Consider the following 12,786-nt stretch of genomic DNA (forward strand, 5'->3'; position numbering starts at 1 on the left):
TTAGTTTAGTTTAGAGATACAGCGCGGAAACAGGCCCTTCGGCCCACCGAGCCCCAGCCGACCAGCCATCCCCGCACATGAACATTATCCTACACACACACATTAGGACATGTGGGCAAGTTGGACCGAGAATGGCAGAAGAATGGATTTGAGGGGGAAAAATAGATCAGCCATGATCGAATGGTGAATCAGACCTGATGGGCCGAATGGCCTAATACCTCTCCTATGTCTGCCGGTCTAAAAGCATTTACATCTTCCAGTTGTTTATATACATAATCACCTCATTGACAAGCCTTTGTTTTCATGCTACCCAGTCAAAGAAATTACTATTCCTGTCGTTAGCACATCTTCCCCACACAACAATAGGCCATTATGGACTCCACCCTTCCTGAGGTCATCTATTGCTGGCCCTGGTTTGTTCCAAAGATCTTATAGCGAATAAGATCTTTGGTTTGTTCTGGCCAAAGATCTGCTATAGGATCTTTGGTTCTGACCTTCTCTATCTTGCTCATCTATTGTATCCGCTGCTCTAGGTGTCAGCTGCTCTACATCGGTGAGACCAAGCGTAGGCTTGGCGATCGCTTCACCCAACACCTCCGCTTGGTCCGCATTAACCAACCTGACCTCCCGGTGGCTCAGCACTTCAACTCCCCCTCCCATGCCGAATCCGACCTTTCTGTCCTGGGCTTCCTCCATGGCCAGAGCAGAGCAGCACCTCATATTTCGCTTGGGCAGTTTACACCCCAGTGGTATGAACATTGACTTCTCTAATTTCAGGTAGTCCCTGCTTTCTCCCTCCTTCTCAGTTCTCCCTCAACCCACTGTATCCGCCTCTTCCTTTCTTCTTCCTGCCCCCCCACCCTCATATGTCTGAAGAAGGGTCTCGACCCGAAACGTTGCCTATTTCCTTTGCTCCATAGATGCTGCCTGACCCGCTGAGTTTCTCCAGCATTTTTGTCTACCTTCTCTATCTTTCGGTCTGAAGTAGGGCTCTGACATGAAACCACACAAAATGCTGGAGTAACTCAGCGGGACAATCTCTGCGTGAAGAAGGGTCTCGACCCGAAACGTCACCCATTCCATCTCTCCAGAGATGCTGCCTGTCCCGCTGAGTTACTCCAGCATTTGGTGTCTACCAGCATTTGGTGTCTACCGCGGTGTAAACCAGCTTCTGCAGTTCCTTCCTACAAATTCTGATTCAGATTCAGATTCAGATTCAATTTTAATTGTCATTGTCAGTGTACAGTGACAATGTACAGTGTACCGTGATCTCACGGTCCAGGCAGCCCAAGGGGAGAGAGTAAATTGGAGAAGCAAGGGGAGGGCAAAGGAAAAGGGGGGGAGAGAGGGAGTGGTAGAGGGGAGAGAGGAAGGGGGGAGGAGGGGGGAGAGGGGAGGGGGGAGGGGGGGGAGGGGAGGGGGATAAAGGGGGGTGGGAGGAGGGGGGAAAAGGGGGGAGGGGGGAGGGGGGGAGGGAGGGGGGGAGGAGAGGGGGAGGGGGGAGGGGGGAGAGAGAGGGGAAGGGGGGGAGAGAGGGGGGGGGGGGGGGAAGGGGGGGGAGAGGGGAAGGGGGAGATAGGGGGAGGGAAGGGGGGAGAGAGAGGGGGGAGATAGGGGGAGGGGGGGGGGGGGGGGGAGGGGGGAGAGAGGGGGAAGGGGGGGGAGAGGGGGGGGATTGGGGGAGGGGATGGGAGGTATATGCCCGCCTATCCCGGGGACCACACTCACACAGCTCTGCTATAGGATCTTTGCTCACGGCAGCGCCGACTGTGAGGATTGAGCCGGTCAGGTCACAGGTGTTGCAATCGGAAGCGGGGGTGTAATCGAGGGAGCAAGACCCAGACAAGCGGCGACAGGGAGCCGGCGCTGGGGAACACAAACTCTGCTGGGACCGCCATCCCCGGGAGGGGTGAAGAGAGAGCAGCGAGGATTTTTGTGGATTAAGGTGAGTTTGTGCAGAGTCCGTGTCCACTCTGGGCGGCGGCACAAAGGACATTGCCCGGGGGAGGGAGCTCTGGAACCCGCTTTGAAGCTCCAAGCCTGGGGATTATTTAACGTGGAGGAAGGAACTGTAGACGCTGGGTTTAACCAAAGATAGACACAAAACGCTGGAGTAACACAGCGGGACAGGCAGCGTCTCTGGAGAGAAGGAATGGGTGACGTTTCGGGTCGAGACCCTTCTTCAGACTTTTTTTTAAGGCGCAGATAGAAAGATTCTTGATTGGTGCAGGTGTGTCAGAGATTATGGGGAGAAGGCAGGAGAATGGGGGTTGGAGGGAGAGATAGGATCAGGCATGATTGCATGGTGGAGTATTGATGGGCCGAATGGCCTAATTCTGCTCCTATTACTGGCAATATGCTTTCTCTTTTAATACATATTTAGAAGGAAATGCTACGGATAAAAATCGGTGGAGCCATATATATATATATAGATATATATATATATATATATATAGAGCAAATAAATGTGTATTAATATATATAAATGTAATAAATAGAAATAGACTAATATATGTTATATAGACCATGATCTTTCTCTCTCTCTCTCTCTCTATATATATATATATATACTATATTTATAACATATTTATAACATATATGTTGGTCTCCACCGACTTTTTTTCCTAGCATTTCCTTCTAAAATAAGGACGCGTTGCTTGTTACACAATCATTCCCGTGACCTGGTGAATTATTAATGATTCCTACATTCCTGGTCCCTGAAGGCTGTGTGTGGGAGGGCTGTGTGTACTTGTCGGTGTAGATGCGGTTTCTCTGGGCGACTCTGTGTGTGTGTGTGTGTGTGTGGTGGAGTGGCTCTGCGCGTCTACAGGTGAGGATGTTTCAGTGGCTCCTCCACGTTGCCGACCTAGATTAAAACAGGTAGCGACCCTGTAGTTAGTGTGTGTGGCTCAGTCCAATCCCAACGCTGCCGTAGTTCAATATTGCTGCTTGTTTTAGAGTCATGGAGCGATACAGTGTTTACCCGACCCAACTTGCCCACACCGGCCAACATGTCCCAGCTACACTAGTCCCACCTGTTCGCGTTTGGTCCATATCCCTCCAAAACTGTCCTATCCATGTACCTGTCTAACTGTTTCTTAAACGTTGGGAAAGTCCCTGCTTCAACTACCTCCTCTGGTAGCTTGTTCCATACACCCACCACCCTTTGTGTGAAAAAGTCACCCCTCCGATTCCTATTAAATATTTCCCCTTCACCTTAAACCTATGCCCTCTGGTCCTCGATTCCCCTACTCTGGGCAAGAGACTGTGCATCTACCTCATCTATTCCTTTCATCATTTTATACAAAGGATGGATCGGGTAAACGTACAGAGTCTCTTGCCCAGAGTTGGCGAATCGAGAACCAGAGGGCATAGGTTTAAGGTGAGGGGGAGTGGAGGATTTAATAGGAACCAAAGATGTACAGGTTTGTAGGTTAATTGGCTTGGTATAAATGTAAATTGTTCCTAGTGTGCTGGGGGGAATGCTGGTCGGCATGGACTCTATGGGGCTGAAGGGCTTAGTTCCATGCTGTATCTCGAGATTAAACTAAGGGGATAACTTTTTCAACACGCAGGAAGATTATTTTTCATTCAGATGGTGTTTGGGGGGGTGGAGGTGGAAACTCTTAGTGTCGAGGCCAGGTGTTGGAAGTTGAAAGATGGCAAATGGGAATAGTGTGGATGGGTGTGATGGGCCAAAGGGCCTGTTGTGCTGTATGTCTCTGATCAGGCTGGTTAGCACGCAACAAAAGCTTTTTGCTGTACTTCGGTACAAGTGGCAATAAACTAAATTAAAACTAAGATAGACACAAAATACTGGAGTAACTCAGCGGGACGGGCAGCATTCCTTCTCTCCAGAGATGCTGCCTGACGCGCTGAGTTACTCCAGCATTTTGTGTCTATCTTCAGTGTAAACCAGCACCTGCAGTTCCTTCCTATACAACTTAATCTTGAACCTGCGTTAAGGTTAAATAATTAACATTATTTTAAAAACTAAGGCAGTGAAGGTGAACTTTGAGGAACACTCTCTCTGCTCCACTGGGGGTGGAGGGAAAGGAGGGAGGAGAGGGAATTTTGCTTTGTTTTATATCTGGGCAAACTGCAGCCTGCAGGACTTGTCACTGGGAAGGAATGAAGGAAGAATTACCGAGAGGAAACTGGGTTTAATGAAATGTCAATAGATGAACTAGGGCAGATATTTAAGCAGCTATTTCACAATGCTCAGTCAGCATTTAGAAAATGGAACTTGATAAGAAAGATGAATCAGCCATGGTTAACAAAAGGAGGTCAAGAGAAATATGAGCATCGGAGGACTGGGAGATTTTCAGGGACCAGCAAGCTAATAAGGAGGAGAAGACTGAGATAAAACTAACAAGTAATATCAAAAGAGACGGCAAAGATTTCAGTGGAGATATATAATAAGGAAGTGGTTAGTTAATATAAGTGTGGCAATCAGGAGTATAAAACATAAACAATAGGTGCAGGAGAAGGATATTTGGCCCTTTGAGCCAGCACCGCCATTCAATATGATCATGGCTGATCATCCAGAATCAGTACCCTGTTCCTGCTTTCTCCCCATACCCCTTGATTCTGTAACCCTAAGAGCTAAATCTAACTCTCTCATTTTGGGAGTAGGGAATAGATAACTGGAAACAAGGCAATGGCACATAATTTAAATCTGTACTTTGTTTCAGTCTTTGTGGTGGAGGGCACTGTATGGATCTGAAATATAATATTTTAACTACTTTTAAATAGCTTGGAAGAACATTAACAATTACTATCATGCAAGATGAGGTATTGGGGAAAAGTAATATGATTAAATATGCAGCTGAAAAAAGTTAGATATGTATAGTTTTTTAATTTAAGCGTTTGTGGGGTGATATTATTGAAACGTACAAGGCCCAGAGGGGTCATGTTAGGATAGATGTCCAGTTGTCTTTCTGAATTACATGGGGCAGTTATATAAAACTGAAGTGGGCAGATACGTCTGATCTGGGAGTCTCTACCTGGGGGTTGTGTAGGCTGCATCGCCAGAGGCATTTAGAGAGGAGGTGGGACAATGTTTTTTTGAAAGATAGAGGAATTAAGGGCTTTGGGGAAACTGTGTTATCGCAACGTTTAAGGAACATCCAGGCAGGTGAATGGATAGGATGGGTTGAGATGGATATGGGCCAAATGCAGGTAGGTGGGACTAGTGTAGATGGGACATGTTGGTTGGTGTGGGCAAGTTGGGCCGAAGGGCCTGTTTCCACGCTGTATCACTCTATGACTCTCCGCACAGAAGAGAAGATGAGGTCTGGGGCTGATCAGCCAAAGACTTGAGGAACGACTACTAGCCCCATGTCCTTGTGCTCCTCTATGTTCTTCCTTGTGTATCTGTTGAGTCACCAAACCAAGAGAGAGACCACCACTGGCTTCAATCCAGTCCGCACTCCAATCCCCATGCCTCTATACTGGTGACGGCCAAAGGGGATTAATCAAAGTAGTATCTCTCGTGGGCCCTTTACCCTGAAGGGCTGAGGCTAATGATGATGCTATAATAATTTGGTGTTCTGGAATATTGCATGCAAAATGATTTTGGTTTTTGTTTTTTCTGGTCAGGAGGAAACCCAGCTGTGGTGATGAATATGTTGTGACCTGCATCAGCTACCCTGAGGCAGCAGCAACAGTGATAATTAGTGGGATTCCTTCCTCCTCGACAAGGTACGCCCACAGCTCAGATTCCACCACTTTAGATCCCAGTGCCTGACCTGGCCCCTGCCTCTGGAGTTGCTGCGATCTGTGTTCACACAGTGTCTGAGACACACAATCTAAGCCGAGTGTCGCTGGACTGGTCCACATCAAAGATGGGTGGATTACATCATCTACTGCTCATCACTGCACTTGGAGCCGCAGCTTCTGGCAGAAGCTTTGCAGGTCAGTGTTGGTGCGTTTCTTATCTGTGGTTGGAGTGGTGTGGAGATGGGGGATAGTGAGCGGAGTTTAGTTTAGAGATACAGCACAGAAACAGGACCGTTGGCCAACTGAGTCAATAGACAATAGGTGCAGGAGTAGGCCATTTGGCCCTTGGAGCCAGCACCGCCATTCAATGTGATCATGGCTAATCATCCCCAATCAGTACCCCGTTCCTCCCCGACCAGCGATCCCCGCACACTAACACTACCCTGCACACACCAGGGACAATTTACATTTATACCAAACCAATTAACCTACAAACCTGTACGTCTTTGGAGTGTGGGAGGAAACCGATGACCTCGGAGAAAATCTAAACAGGTTGCAGGGAGAATGTACAAACTCCGTACAGACAGCACCCCTAGTCGGGATGGAACCCAGGTCTCTGGCGCTGTGAGGCAGCAACTCTACTGCTGCACCACCACACCGCCCACATGTCTTTATTCTGCAGGGATTTATCGTGGCTCCCTGCTTTCCCCCAAACACCATCACGACTGGTTAGAACACAACAAAAGCTCTTCACTGTACCTCGGTACACGTGACAATAAACTAAACTCACAAAAAAACTGTCCCGCTTGCGATTTGCTTGTCTATTTCTGCGATCTTGCTCTTCAACTGTCTGCAACAGTGACTTGCCAATAAAACAAAATGTTTCTTGGCTGTAAAGAGCCTTAAAAAAAAAAAAAGAGTGAAAGGAGCAATGGAAATTTAATGAGTGGAAGCAAGGAACTGCAGATGCTGGTTTCTAAACTTTAGAAAAAGACCCAAAGTGCTGGAGTAACTCAACGGGTCAGACAGCATCTTGGAAATTTAAGCATCTTTTAGTTACAATTAACAAAGGCAGGAAAAGTCACCATTGTTACTGATGCTCATGCACGCTGGTGTGTGGAAAAGTTTGGCAGGGCAGTCACGCTGTACTGGGTTTCGCTGTTTGCTGAAGCTCGATGGACTAAGTCTACAGATGAGGGTGACTAATGTGGAACTGATCTAGTGAGTCAGCAACTTTGGGACAGGAGGGAGCAAAGTCTGAGTGGAGGGGGGGGGGGGGAATATATTGCCACATTTTATAAGATGCACTCAAATCACAAACAGACCAGGTCGTTAATCCAGCTTCAAGGAATCCATGTAAACTGTTTAACGTGGCCCATGGAGTGATATCGTCACCTGCAACTTTGAACTGGAATGGGTTCAGTCTGAGCTGCGCAGCTGGAGCCTGCTTGTATTCAGTCGGTTAAAGCAACAATTCTTTAATCTGAAGAACAGAATCTAAATGACATGGGTTAGCACCAGCTACACCGACATTACTGAAAGAAGATACTATATTTTAGTCTGTGTGTGTGTGTGTGTGTACATGTGTATGTGTATACGTGTGTACGCGTGTGTATATATGTGTGTACATGTGTATGTGTATACATGTGTGTGTACGCGTGTGTATATATGTGTGTACATGTGTGTGTGTACATGTGTATGTGTATACGTGTGTGTGTGTCTGTCTCTATTAAACACTCTATAGACGATAGACAATAGGTGCAGGAGTAGGCCATTCGGCCCTTCGAGCCAGCACCGCTATTCAATGTGATCATGGCTGATCATCCCCAATCAGTACCCCGTTCCTACCTACTCCCCATATCCCTGACTCCGCTATTTTTAAGAGCCCTATCTAGCTCTCTCTTGAAAGCATCCAGAGAACCTGCCTCCACCGCCCTCTGAAGCAGAGAAGTGAAGTGGCTCACAAACACCAATAGACGTACATGTTTCTAGGCTAATTGGCTTTGGTAAAGATTGTAAATTGTAAACCCTCGTGTGTGTAGGATAGTATCAGGGTACAGGGATCGCTGGTCGGCGTGGACTAGGTGGGCCGAAGGGCCTGCTTCAGCACTATATGTCCAAACTAAACCAAACTTAACCTAGCCTGGAGATGCATTGCTCTATGAAGGTGTTGCTGAAACACATGGGTCTGATATGTGTGATGCTCCTACATGCATTTATTTACTGACTGTGATCTTAATGAGGAGAATACAATAAATTTGATTTTGAAACAGGATTACATGATTCTGGAATGTTCTTCAAGGTGTTCCAGTTGCCATAGTAATGTGTTTTGGCTCTGGGCCATGCTGCACACAGAACACAAGGCCAGCGAGCTTGTTTGCTTGTCATCTGCTGCCTTGGATAGGCTTTGTTTGCCAGCCTAATGCACTGACTGCAGGTCCAGGGCCTCGTCAGTACGTGACTCCTGCCCATCACTACAGGTGCTTGCCATCCATTCTGGTCTTGTAACATATAGGAATGCACACATAGGGTGGTGGGTGTATGGAACAAGCAGCCAGGGGAGGTAGTTGAGGATGGGACTATCCCAACATTTAAGAAACAGTTAGACAGGTACATGGATAGGACTGGTTTGGAGGGATATGGGCCAAATGCAGGCAGGTGGGATTAGTGTAGCTGGGACATTGTTGGCCAGTGTGGGCAAGTTGGGTCGAAGGGCCTGTTTCCGCACTGTATCACTCGATGCCAAGAGGCCTGTGCTGTCCTTTATAGAATAAACCTGAAAGCTTTCTCCTCCTCCAACTTAGCCTTTTTATTGAGGTTGATGGTCTTTGGCCACTAAGGAAGTTAGGAGGTACACACAAATGCTGGAGAAACTCAGCAGGTGCAGCAGCATCTATGGAGCGAAGGAAATAGGTGACGTTTCGGGCCGAAACCCTTCTTCCTTCACTCCATAGATGCTGCACCCGCTGAGTTTCTCTAGCATTTTTGTGTACCTTCGATCTTCCAGCATCTGCAGTTCCTTCTTGGAAAACAAGGAAGTTGGGAGACCTGGAAGTGCAGCAGTTAGTGCTGCTGTCTCACAATGCCAGAGGCCCTGATTCGCTCATGACTCTGGGTGCTCTTTGTGTGGAGTTTGCATGCTCTCCCTGTGACTGCAAAGATTTCAGTTATTAGTTATCCATTTGATGTATATTTTGAAACAATCTTTTAACTTTTCCTCACAGAGAATAACACGACGATTCCATCTCCCACATTGGCGACACAATACAAAACGCCAGTAAGTCTTTCTCTTTGGTGTTCAATGTGTTTGTGCAGCAGGGTTTAATGTTGGGAAAGAACTGCAGTTGCTAGATTAAATCAAAGATAGACACAAAAAGCTGGAGTAACTCAGCAGGGCAGGCAGCATCTCTGGCGAGAAGGAATGACTGATCAGTCGAGACCCTTCTTCAGACTGATCAGTCTGTCTGCCCCGCTGAGTTACCCAAGCATTTTACATCTATCTCGGATTTAATGTTTGCCATTGCCTCCACCAGAGCAGAGGGTGAAGCTTGGGTCTTCAATGGCGTTTTGGATCAATGTGCCTACAGATGAAGAACGGCCATAACCTCCCACCCTGCTGTGGCCTCTGACTAATCTCTAGTGATAACATTGGGAATTGGTTGCTGTATTATCAGAGCAGAGTGTTGTGATTGATTGAGGGTGAGGATGGGGGGGGGGGGCACGTTCCCCCTGTGGCCTGCGTGGGCTTTCTGCGGCATGACAATGGGAGGTGATTGCTGGAATTCTGGAGGAGGAAATCTGGGAAGGTGTAAATAATTAGTGCCAACATTTGTTGGGGTATGGGGATAAGGGAATGGTATCAAAACGCACACTGTGTGGAGGTGGGGGTGGTATGTATGGGGTAACTGAGGTGGGGTGGGGTGTGAGGGGTAGCTGTGAGTTGGGATGGTGTGTGAGGAGTAACTGCGTTGCTGACCTGTGCCTCTATGGGCTTTAACAGGTTGCAGCCATCGTGGTTCCTTGTGTGGTCGGGGGCCTGCTGCTCATCGCCATCATCCTCGCGCTGGGCATCATGAAGCTGAAGGGAAAACGGAGGGAGGAGGGCACGTACAACCCAAGCCAACTGGAGCAGAACGGAGCACGGGCAGTGCCCCAGCACGGCCTGAAGTTGCCTCCCGAGGAGCGGCTCATCTAGCCAGGCGCCCAGAGACCGCTTGGCCCACGGAACTGATGCTGGAAACAGTCGGAGCTAAAAAAGTCCAACACTGTCACTTGTTTTCTGTAGGGAATTGTCATTGATTGAGTGTGAGAGAGAGAGAGGGACTTTGTGATTTCTGCCCTTGTCATGAAGGGCGAGAAGTGAAGGATATCCAGCTGATTATCTGATGGTATTCCCCCTTGACCGTGATATCTTTCCGATAGCTGGGGACTACTGGAATGATGGGGTTTCACTGCCCAGCTAGTCTGGGGGGGAATGTCAGTGGCCCAACCACATGAACTGCTGGCTGGCCTAGGATAACACCCATGGTGGGACGATAAGGACTCGAGGCATTTCTCTGAGATCTTTAGATGGGACAACTATGCTGAACTGGGGCTGTGTTGCAGACATTCTCTCTTGAAATTAGAAGCAGACAATAAGCTAACCTCGTAGACCAAGTACCAGCAACGCATCAATCCCACGATCAAAGCGGCAGCGCGGTGAATTGAGAGTCGGCACGCGCAGCCACTGGTAACAATTGTTAATCCCACTAATACCTGCGTCATCCATGGCCTTGCCTCCCTATTACAGGCAATCTCTCGCTACTCAAGTGGTGTCAATGAGCCAACATTGCCTGGTGGAAAGCCATGCATTTCAGCCGTGATCTTTGCATCACCAGGAACCTTCATTGACTCAATGACTTTGTAATTTAAAATAATGTTAGTTTGTATATTTCTTTTCTAAAGGAATCTGTACTGGACACTAAGACAAAGTGCTGGAGTAACTCAACGGGTCAGACAACGGGCTGAAGTAGGGTCCTTACCTGAAAGATTCAGAGATGCTGCCTGATCTGCTGAGTTACTCCAGCACTTTGTATCTATTTAAGATACAACAGCATCTGCAATTCCATATAACAACAATTACAGCACGGAAACAGACAATCTCGGCCCTACAAGTCCGTGCCGAACATCTTCCTTGTGTCTTCACTGTAATGGAAACTGCTGGTTTATGCCTACTGTGTATTAATAGTTCAGCAATATTGCAGTATAATTTAGGATGCACAGATTCTGGTGCGGGGTTACCTTATTCCCTGTTGTGCCACTAACGGGCCCTCTTTAGCCAAAGTGGGTCCTCTAAGGTAGAGATATTAGTCACTGGAAGATGTCAATGGGCGGATGAAAAAGCAATATGAACACTACAGAATGCAGAGATGTATGCGAGTTCCACATACGTGGGAACGGGTAAGTGTTAATACCTCAATGGGAAATTTTGAATCACTTATTTTTCTGTTGCTGATTTTAATGTAACATTCTTGCACTAGATAATTATTTATATTTTTAAAGACCTACCGTACATTCAGCAAAGAGACCAGACCCCCTATTCCCTAGATTATAGCTGTTTTCAACGGCAATGTGTAGATTTAAATCTCTTCAATGCTCGGAAGTTAATTGCTGTTATGTGAACACTGGACTAGTATGTATCTGGGGCCAAAGACCTCTGATATTAAGTAAACTGCACCTGTTTATGCCACAATCAAACTGAGATTAAGACGTTCGTACTCTGATATTTTGGTGGCTTATTTTTAAAGTCAGAAATTGTACACGCACTCCATGCTGTTTTATTAATACATTTTGTATGCACTTTGTCTAAAAGAAAATCATTTACTATTTTTTATGACTTTATTTTTCTCGATGATTGATTGTTCAAGTGGATAATAGAATTTGATATTGTAAACTTGTCATGTGTTCATTCACTTCTTCACCAGGGCTTGTATTTAGGAGAAACTTACTGGTAGCAACTTGATCAGAGCATTCAATGTTTCATTACATGTAATACCATCAACTCAAGTGCTGACCATTAAGGGGCCAGAATCTAGGTTCAGTTATAATAACTGCCCAATAATATTGCTTCAGCTGAACAACCAATGTCGGTTAGTTTAGTGGATCATGAATCAAAAGGTGAGAGTACTGTGCAGAAATTGCTGTGGTTTTCAAAGCTCCACTCTTGTTATAGTCTGGAGTATGTGTGGTAGAACATAGTTATAACTGGTGCTTGAACTGGAGGCTGGGAAACTACATAAAGCTGGTTCAATATCTACAAGCCCATCCCCTAATCAATTCTAGATACATCTGAATCAAAAAGAGTTGTAGATGAGGAAGGGCCTCAACCCGAAACGTCACCCATCCCTTCACTTCACAGATGCTGCCTGTCCCTCTGAGTTACTCCAGCTTTTTGTATCTATCTTGTAGATCGTGGAAATCTGAAATAAAATCCATTGCTGGGTGTAGGCAGCAGGTTTGGTGCCATCAGGAGGGAGAGAAGATGTTAATGATTCAGGTAAAGGATCTTTCATAAGGAATTGGGGTAGAATTATGCCATTCGGCCCCATCAAGTCTACTCTACCATTCTATCATGGCTGATCTATCTCTCCCTCCTAACCCCATTCTCCTGCCTTCTCCCCATAACCCCTGACACCAGAGGTTCTTTCATCAGAACTGGATAAGTTCTCTCTGTCATTTTGTGTTTTGATTTAAAAAAAAGAAAGAAATATAGACAAGATTGGGGGGGATTTTAACCCTGTGAGCAGGAGCATTAATGGTCCAGCTTACATTCATTTGTTCGATGTTCGATGTACCTATTCATATCTGTTCCCTCTCCCCCGACTCTCCACCTGAAGAAGGGTCCCGACCTGAAACATCAGCTATTCCTTTTCTCCAGAGATGCTGCCTGACCTGCTGAGTTACTCCAGCTTTTTGTGTCTATTGTTGGTGCAAACTAGCATCTGCAGTTCCTTCCTACACAGTCTTTATATTATGTGTGATAATGAATTTGCACTCCTTTGTACCGTGGTAATGTATTTAGCTTCC

General features: G+C 46.6%; 1 protein-coding gene across 3 annotated transcripts; it reads left to right on the top strand.

Moving 5' to 3' along the window:
- Positions 1-1,719: 1,719 nt before the first annotated feature.
- crb3a (crumbs homolog 3a) lies at positions 1,720-12,754 on the top strand. 3 transcript variants are annotated; one of them, XM_055664230.1, is made up of 4 exons: positions 1,720-1,945; positions 5,602-5,916; positions 8,946-8,998; positions 9,722-12,754. In XM_055664230.1, the coding sequence occupies exons 2-4, from the start codon at positions 5,847-5,849 to the stop codon at positions 9,914-9,916; spliced, it is 318 nt and encodes a 105-aa protein (XP_055520205.1). In that variant the 5' UTR covers positions 1,720-1,945; positions 5,602-5,846; the 3' UTR covers positions 9,917-12,754. The 3 variants fall into 3 exon arrangements, with proteins under 3 accessions (XP_055520205.1, XP_055520207.1, XP_055520206.1); XM_055664232.1 differs by lacking the exon at positions 1,720-1,945 and adding an exon at positions 2,756-2,830; XM_055664231.1 differs by lacking the exon at positions 1,720-1,945 and having other exon boundaries at positions 4,481-5,916.
- Positions 12,755-12,786: the final 32 nt, after the last annotated feature.

This window comes from Leucoraja erinacea, chromosome 39, assembly GCF_028641065.1.
Source record: "Leucoraja erinacea ecotype New England chromosome 39, Leri_hhj_1, whole genome shotgun sequence".
NCBI classification, from domain to species: domain Eukaryota; kingdom Metazoa; phylum Chordata; class Chondrichthyes; order Rajiformes; family Rajidae; genus Leucoraja; species Leucoraja erinaceus.